The 9,255-nt window shown below is 51.4% G+C and overlaps 1 protein-coding gene across 1 annotated transcript; it reads right to left on the bottom strand.

Annotated features, from left to right (window-relative positions):
• Nucleotides 1-333: 333 nt before the first annotated feature.
• Nucleotides 334-8,475, bottom strand: ABHD15 (abhydrolase domain containing 15). Its single transcript, XM_049861548.1, has 2 exons — nt 7,403-8,475; nt 334-5,502 (listed from the first exon to the last, which is right to left on the bottom strand). The coding sequence occupies exons 1-2, from the start codon at nt 8,281-8,283 to the stop codon at nt 4,980-4,982; spliced, it is 1,404 nt and encodes a 467-aa protein (XP_049717505.1). The 5' UTR covers nt 8,284-8,475; the 3' UTR covers nt 334-4,979.
• Nucleotides 8,476-9,255: the final 780 nt, after the last annotated feature.

Raw genomic sequence — 9,255 nt, 5'->3', positions numbered from 1 at the left:
AGGAACAGATCAACCAAAGTGAAACCTATTAACCATAACATGATAGCATGTGTTTGGATGGGGGATGGTGTGCATTTGCCCTCAATTGAGCAACCCAAGGCCCAGCCTGTGAGACTCAAAAGTGCTGCTCTTTCAGGCCCTTCCCATCTTTACCGTGAAATTAGTAACCAGACTCTCTTGGCTTGTAAAATATCAACTGGAGAATAAAGATTCTGATCTGAAAGCAGGTGCCACTTCATCACAGAAGTCTTTGAGGAATTGGAGTCTTGGAGAATGGGATCTACATATTTTTACTATCTCATATATCCGAACAGACCTTATAAATAAGGCCTTTTCATAAGAAACAACTCAAAAACAGTAAAGTTAGATAACTTCCCCAAGGTCATATGAGTCACATATGAGGTAGAAACTAGGACCCATATCTCCAGACTGCTTCAGTAGTCAAACCAAAACACAAATACTAATTGCATCACTGGAAGATCTCTCTGTGTAGGTACCATACATGATCAGGGAATTTTGGACCTGCTGGGAAATTATTAGCCCAGAGCAGGAGGTCTGGTTGTTGATTAAACAGAGCTGCCACTCAGTTGAGGGGACACAAGGCTAGATCCACAGAAATGAGGCAACAACTAAGGAGTATAGAATGTGCTGAGAGGCTCTGTTAAACCCCACAGGTAGGTAAGCATGGCTCAGTACACAGAGGACTTCAGAAGACAAACATCACACATTTGTTTCTGAGGATTTAAAAAAACAACATGCCAGTGTTGCAGGGAGACTGCAATTTATTTACTATTCAAAGGCAAACAATTTGGTGAGAGAAATTTTTGTTCAAGCATACTAGTGATAAACTCTAGGGAAGGCTGGAGGGGTTAGAGACTGACAGGTCTGTTTTTGATGCTTTTAGTGTCTTTTATTGTTTTAGTGAAATTTCATTTTACCCTCTAACTTTCAGCTCTTCCTGGGCACTTTAGAATATGATTATTGAATATCTTAAAAACATACTCTGGTCACTTTAGCAGTGTTATTTGCATTAAAATCTTTATGTCCTTTCCCAACTCCCAAAGTCCTGGTCAGGTCTGTGGTCTCCTGATCCTTAAGCCCATAAAGTAACCAGAAGTCTTCACAACCCGCTGAGCTCATTAGCATTATTTATTTCCACAGCCTCAGTTGAGAAGAGACCTTATATGTGATCTAGGCCACCCTCGTTTCTCAGCACATGTCACCTTCATGATACATGCCAAGTGGCACTCTAACTTGAAACCCACTAATGATGTGGGGCTTGCTGCTTCCCAAGCAGCCATTCCATCTTCAGCCACTCAGACACTCCCTGGGTATAACTTCTCAAGCCTTCCTAAAAGCAATCTTATCTCTGCAAATTGTGATAACTAGTGAAAACAATTTCTGATGTATCCTTTGTTGCTTGGCCTTCAGGTCACTAATATTCCTTATTGTCATTGTTACCAAGTCCCACCAAAGTGGTCAAGTGTGTCTGCTTGTTTAAGCGGGGAGGGGAATTCATGCTAAAATTCATTTCTAAAGGAAGATACCTTGGCATTACTAAGTGTGACTGACTGACAGAGGATTCTGTGGTCTGGGTGGAAGATGACTACAGAAGGGCTTCTGTTCTGGGTGGTTTTGAGGTTTCATACAAAGCCAAGATAAAACTTCCTGTGTCAAGGCCTTTTTCTAACAGTATTTTAAGTCTCAAGTCTTGGAAAGGATATCTTCACTCAAAACAGATGATGTCTTCCGAAAGAGAGGATTTGAGATTTTGTTTTTCATACTCTCCAGCCAAGCCACCTCGGAAACCTATGTATAAATACATAAAATGCTAAATCTTTATGAGAACTAATTCACAGCTTAGCACAGTCCTTGATCTCAGAGGTCAGAATAGTAGAACTGAAAGAAACTTTCTGAGGCAGTTGTCTGCTTCCTTTGTTTTGATCCATTTGGGCTCTCAATTCTCCAAGCCAATGGGTGCAGACAGAGGACTCAGTCTCTGGTGGTGAGATAATGCCTCCCTTAAGTCACTGTTTTGTTTCCCTTACATCTTCCTCTCGCCTCCCATGAAGGAGACCTGGGTTCAGCTGGGCCAATACACCTCACGCACAGCCACTACCTGTTTGTCAGTGGAGGCTTGCTGAACAGGTTTCAGTAAAACTTCCACACTAAGATGGACTAGCAAAAAAGGCCTGGCAGTTTACTCCCAAAAATAAACCATTGCAAACTTAATGGATCCCAACAGTCTGATCCACAACTGATCAACAGGGTGCTGCAGGACTGGGTAGCATTTCATGGGGTCACCATGAGTCAGGGCTGACTTGACAGCAGTTAACAACAAAATAAAGACGGACCGAAGGAAGACAACACAAGCAAGTGAATGAGACGTGAGATCCTTACAAACCATCACCTGGAAAACTCCAATTCTGTGGTACTTCCTTGGTTTGGGTTTGCTTTGTTTTGTTGTTTCTTGCTTCTTCATACTCGTAACTTGTCATTTCCTTCAAGGGCCACTCATTCACTCAGAGTAGTCTGCCTGGGGACTGCTCCAGCTGGCTTCACGTGATCAGCTATTTACCAAAACAGCCAATCTGGATGATTCCCTGAAGGACAGGGTCACCCAAACCTTACCTGCCTGAACAGAAGCTACACTTTCTTAGCAAATAATGAGCATTTCAACCCTAGCCTTCAAGCAGTGATGGGAAAATGAAAGGCATAGCTTCCTGACTTATGCAGTGAGCCTGTCAAGCTTGATGTGATGGTGATGAGGGCCGGGGAGGAGAAAGACTTTAGGACTTGGGGCTCAGGGTCCAAGGAAATTAATGGAGCCTGGACTTGGGCTGGTCTGTTTTGAGAGCTTTAAGACTATAACTGCAAAGTATATATATTTCCCTCCCTGGTAAGTTTTCTTTCCTGCAAAAAAGGGAAAGGAAAAACCAACCACTAATTCTCCAAAAGCTATTAAAGAACCAGAATCCTATGGCATCTAGCCTAGAGAAACATCCAGATTTCAGCCCTTAGAAGCCCTTTAAGCCCTGGGGGTTTAAAAAACCACTGAGCTGCCTCTCATTTTGCACTCAGTTCCGAATGATCCTAGGGCTATGGGACTGTGGGACCGTAAATAACTGAAATCTCCCAATGCTATGGGGATGGCCAGATGTCAGTAATTCTCTCTCACAAAGTCTTATACCAAGGCTGTTGTTCACCACCAGTAGAACGGCTGCATTTAGATATCAGTTCCTTTTTTTTCCTCCTGCTCAGAACTGGTGAAAGGATGTTAGATAAGGAACGTGGAAGAGGAAGAGCAAGAAGTGGGGTGGGGGAGGGGTTCATTTTACCACAACGGGATAATGCGCCTAAAACAATCGAGTGTTGTCTGTATTTCGGCTAAGATCCTTGGAGTTAGATCAGGGTTTCTTCCTATTCGATCTAGAATAAAACTGGGATAAGATTCTCCAGACCTGAAATCGTGTCCCCAGGGATAGCTCATACCAAGCCTTGGGATGTGGCTCTGGGTCAACATCTCTCCTCTTTATAATTGCTTTGCTGTTTGTAAGGCCAGCATGGCGCTTTCTGTCAAAACAGGTGCCCTCTTTCTCAATGGCAAATGAAAATAAAACTTCAGGGCAAAGCTTTTGAATCTTAGCAACACATGGAGCCAAATGTCCTATTATATTGTTTAATGGGCCAATCCAAACCAGGATGTGTGGATCAGTCTGTACACTATGCCTCAGTTTACTCTAGTTTTCACCATTATGCCCCATAAAAACAAACACCCACTCAGCCACTGAGTGGCCAGACCCAGGAAGAAGGCTTTCTGCATTTCGTGGATGGCCTTTTGAATAATTGAGCAGAAAAGGCATGGTGATGTGAAATATTCATAAATCACTGAGTCTGCTCTAGTCAACCTCCTGGTGCTTTTGTTTTCTCTGGTCCCAGATGCCGCTCCTGGTGCCGGAAAGGGAGAGGTTAGTAGTACTGACAGAAAAGATGACAGCTAACCAGAAAACACCCGAGTTATGAGGTCTGTACTTCTCACTGACTGACAGAAAGCCCACATTCACTCAGGAGAAAAACAGCTCTGGCTAGGGCTTTCTGTAGTAATTCCCTGAAATGGTATCAGAGGGGACATCGAGGACGCCTCCGAGTCTGGCGACTTGAGCCATGACCTAGCAGGCCCCTTAGACCTTGCTTGAGAGGCCTTCCTGTTCCTAACATCATCCTTGAGATTTCTCCAGTGAGGCTCCAGGTCCTAGGAGGGAGCCCCAGATCATTCCCATTCCCAACTGAGACTTGCAGATTGCCTCTGAAAGACTGGACCTTGATAGTCCAGAGAGGCATTCATTCATATTCTACCTTGTCGGCCCTCACCAAGCAGGTCCCCACACAGCACCTACTACTGCCTTCCACCTCTGCACCACTGCCTTTCTCACACAAGACGAAAACAGCCAAGCAACTCTGAGAGCCTGCTTCCACGGCTGCTGCTACAGAAGGCCAGAGCCCGGTGCCACAACCACAGAATGAAACGAGGGAAGTGGGACTGACACAAAAACATCCTGTCCTTACTACATCGAGTAGCTCCAGCTTGAGCATCAGGGTCACAGAGATGATCATTCATGTGGGACAGAGCTACCCAATGGCTTGCATCAACTCATCTCCTCCGTAGTCATTGCTAGTAAGAGAGCATTTTCTCCTGAGTCCACGGACTTAAACAGTGCAATTCTTTGGCTTATGAGGTCAGTGACAGGAGACAGTGACTGGGAATGCCCCTCTGCTGATCAGGGTGAGTAGGAATGTGTTGAGCAAGCGTGGGTAGATGGTCGGCTCCGGGTAAACTGAGCTCCAGCTAGCTGGAAGTGCTATCTCTTTGCAGCGACCGTTCTAGGAGAGAAGGGGCTGAATCAGGAGCAAAGAGATGGAACTGTTGGCCCCAATCAGTGCTCACCATCTTTTGGGGGCTCTGTTCTTCCTTGCAGGTCTCACCTTGTATACGACCGCTTCCAGCTAAAGATCTCCAGATTGGAAGAGGGAGAGACCTCCCGCTTCTGCAGGCTTCCCCAGCGACGCCGGCCCCCTAGGAACGAAGCCTGGCGCCTACTCAGCCCTTTCATTCTCTCTTCCACTCGGAAGAACTCAGTCAAGGCCTGGAAGTACTCCAAGATGACCTCGTGGCTCCAGGCTGACAAGGGCTCCTGGCGCAGGAAGCCACAGTGGCCTCCGTGGCGACTGAGCAGGAGGAAGAAGTAAGGGTTGCTGTGAAAGAGCTCGGTAGGCAGAGTGTGGTCTGGGGGCCCACACACTGGGTCATCAGCACTGCAAATACACAGCACGGGCACAGCCGTCTCATCCACATCCCGGAGGGGGTCATTGTGGTCCCAGTAGGTGTCCCAGCTGATGGGGAAACTCTTGGTGTGGCAGAAGAGGGTCTCCTCAAGCTCACGCAGGGAGCGGCTCCTGAACAGTTTCCCCATGTCTACTGTGTCCTCCAGGGCGGTGGTGTACCTGGCAGCAAGAAGTTGAATGGGGCAAGGTGAGAAACAGAGGGAAGAATCAGAAAACAAATGATGACAGAAGTTACAGAGTGGCAGCACACAGGCCAGATTCTGGCCACAGATGCTTTCTTTGGCATCTGAGTGTCGTTTTTAAAAACTTCCATTTCATTGCCATCATTTCAAACCAGGAGATTGCACATAAAATGCAGGTGTCTGGCTCCTCTAGGGAAATGGGGCTTTCCTCCCTCCGTCCCGTGTCACAGACCCCACCAGGCCTGTCATTTGTGGCATAACCTGCCCAGCCCTTGGGGGACTTTACAGCCACTGAAGACAGGGCTCTCTGAAGGGAATTTGCTATGAACTGTCACTTCCTCAGCCCCTCCTAGTGGAACTCACTGACTCAGACCACCCAAACCCATTCCCACCGGTCACTCACATAAGACTTCGGTTAAATAAGTGAGTTCTTTTTATTGCTGGTGGTATTTTGTTGTTGTTGTTGTTTTAAGCTAAAATGTTGTCCCAGTGATAACAAATGAGTGTGACCTGGATCAGTGGAACAGGTATTCCTGGAGAGTGCTGGGTAGAAGAGGAAGCAGACTGGGAGTGTGATTAAGTTACAGGGTGGGTTCACTGGGGGCCTGAGAGGAACTGCCACTGGAGAGGGCCTGCCACCCTAACAAGGAGGCCAGGATGGGCAGCCCAGTCCTTTCGGTGAATCTATCTGGTCTCAGCCAGTTGAAATTGGATGTGTGTCTCCTGCAAACGTTCAAATAAGCTTGCTCTGAATTTTCACTTCCAAACTTTCATGGGCAGGGCAGTTGCTAAAGGCCCAAGTTTCCTCTCCATTTCCCTGGTCTCCAGCTGCAGCCCAGAGTCAGCACTGGTGGTGATCATTTTGGGATGGAAACTATGGCAATTAAGCCATACAAAAACACCTTGCCCCTGGACTGCGTCAGCTCTGGGTTGCCATAGCAGCACTTCAGGCTGTTGTTGAGCTCAGGATTTGACCTTCTCAGAATAGGAAGCAAAGTGGGGAGAGGGAAGAAAGAGAAATCACAATTGCCACCACCTACCCAGGGCCAGGCCCTCCACTTTTGTTATCTCACGTAATGCTCACAACCACCCTGGCAGGCGGTTATGATTAACTCCACTTAACCGAAGCAAGAATTGAGGCTCAAGGGGGTTAGCTAACTTGCTAGAAATTCAGGATTTGAATTCAGGCAGGCATGACCCCATAGCCCAGGTCTTTCTGCTATACCACCTGTTGTCATAATGTCTTGGACCTCATTCTGTCATCTGCTAGGAAAACAACAGCGCAGGCTGAGGCCTGGTTATCTGCAGTGGGGCTGTCATTCAGGCTCTCTCAGTGGAAAAGTCTCACCTGCCACTCCTTTGGTATCATACTTTAAAATTTTTTTTAATTAAATATTGAGTACATGCCTGTCTATGGATATGTAAAACGTTTTCCAGGTCTAAAGAATTAAATCCAATGTCAGCATCTTTCTGATTCCTGTCACCTCCAGCCTCCAAGACTATAAGAAAACATTCTGGACAGATAATCGGTTGCAATTGCTTCCAGAGCCCTCTTCGCTGATTTGTCAGGCTACCAGCTAAGCTGTAAATGTAAGGCCCGAGCTGTCTTCCCTGCAGCCCACGGGGTAGCTGCTCAGGTTGCTGAAACACCTGCGGCTGAGAGGAGGAGAGGGACACAATGATCCTGACTGAGTCCATCTATAGCTTCTAAAGCTTTTTTCTTGATTCTGGCTAGACCACGGGGTTTGGATGGCTTCAGAAAGTGTGTAAGGAGAATTTGGCCTGAATTGGCTTGAATCTGTTCGATTCAATACCAGGCAGAGCTGTTTCTCCGTCTGCTCGAGACCGCTGTTCCCTCTGCGGCCTCCGTCACCCACCTGCTGAGGGCGATCTTTTGTTGGAGCAGAAAGCCCCATTCGTAGGCCCAGGGCAGGCCGGCCTCGAACCACTCGCGGCAGCGCAGCACCGGCGAGATGCAGGCGGCACCCGTCACGTAGCTGGAGGAGCCGCACTCGCCCAGGTAGGAGAGCAGCAGCGCCGAGCCCGAGCCCTCGCTCACCGCGAACAGCGGGGCCGCTGGGTGTCTGAAGCGGATGTAAGTGACCGCCTCCTTGAGGTCGGACGGGTCACCAAAAGGCTGTAACCGGGGGCTGACCAGCGGGCAGCCGTGGTGGCCGCGGCGGTGGAAGATGACTGGGTAGTAGCCGCGCTCCAGGGCGAGCAGGCAGAGGCCGAGCACGTTGCGGGTGAGGCGCCCCCATGCATTGGGGATCACCAGCAGCACCGCCGGAAGGCCTCCGGCGTTGGTGACCCGGCGGCTTCGGGAGCAAGGTCCCACTACCCAGTCCAGGGCCACCAGCCCGTCGTCCGCCAACTGCAGGTACTCCCGGGCCAGCTCAGGGCCCGACCCCACGGGCAGGACGAAGTGACAGAGGGTCTGCAGGTGGGGCCCGGAGAGCCAGGGACGCGGGTCCGTCTCCAGCGCAGCAGAGCGTCGGAAAGCGCGTACCAGGTACTGGGCCAGCGCCGACGGCTTGCAGATGAGATGGCACCCACCCGGCAGGGGCTCCCGCCGGTCGCTGAACTGGTCCGCGAGGTCTCCGCCTTCCATCTCCTCTTTGTGGTCTTGGCCCCGAGCCTCCGGTAGGGTCCCTGCTCCGACGGCGCGCCTCCCTGGGCAGCGTAACCGCGAGGCCAGCAGGCCAAGCAGCGCGAGCGCGGCCAGGAGCAGGGCGAGGGCGGCTCCCCACGTTGGCATGGTGAGGCAGGCGAGCCCCCGGCGGCTGGCGGGCGGCAGGCTGCGGGCGGTCCCCTCGGAAAGCTCCCTGCTCTGCCCGCGGCTCCACCCGGCCGCCGGCGGCTGCCTAGAGTCCTCCGGAGCGGCGCGGGGAGGGGGGTGCGCTCCGGACTGGCAGCGGCCCTGCTGAGGCAGCCAGTTCGGGCCCGGCTCCCCTCCCCGCCTCCCCACTCCCGTCCCTCCCCCGCCCCCCCCCGGGCCCTTTGTACAGCGATTGAGACAAGCAGAGCAGAGGGTGAAAGGAGCCGGGACCACGGAGAGCAGGCGAGGACGCGCCGGCGAGCCGGAAGAGGGTGGGGAGGGCCGCGAGCCGAGGAGGGGGTGATGGCAGCCGAGAAGTGGGGAGAACCGGAGACAGATGCTTGGAGGGCGGAGGTGAGCATCAGAGGTCCCCGTCCCCGCCCTCTACCCTGCGCGGTCCGGAAGGCTGGACCGTGCCGGCGACTAGAGTCCGTAGCGGCGGTGCGAGAGACCCTGGATCGCTGCGCCCTCAGGGGCTGCTCTTGAGAAGTAGCAAAAGGAAGAAGTGAATAAACCGCAGCTCCGGGCGCGGGCTCCTGGGCTCCCGCCGGCTGACTGCAGTTGCAGCCCGGGCCACCAGCCGCGCCTCCTTATCCCGGCTCAGCCGTGCTCTGCCCTCGGTGTTTGGCTTGGCCCCACGAACTGCGCAATAACGCGGCCGGGTGGGGGTCAGACATTGGGCCAGCGAGTGCGAGGGCTGGCGGCGGACCCCGGCACGAGTTTGCAGCGGGAGGCTGGGCGCCCGGGGCTGCTAGTTCCTTTGCCCGCATCAGTGCGCTGTCCCGCTGGCCCCGCCGGTGAGCTTGAGGCTCACCGATTTCCGAAAGAGGAAATCCTTAACACGGCTCCCCAGGAAGGTCTTCTTCCCCAGAAGAAAGAGACCCAAGCCTCCAAGAAAAACCTAGGGGAAAG

This window comes from Elephas maximus, chromosome 19 (genome assembly GCF_024166365.1).
Source record: "Elephas maximus indicus isolate mEleMax1 chromosome 19, mEleMax1 primary haplotype, whole genome shotgun sequence".
Taxonomy (NCBI): Eukaryota; Metazoa; Chordata; class Mammalia; order Proboscidea; family Elephantidae; genus Elephas; species Elephas maximus.
Note: the sequence above shows the minus strand (reverse complement) of the source record. Positions and strands in the feature narration are given on the sequence as shown.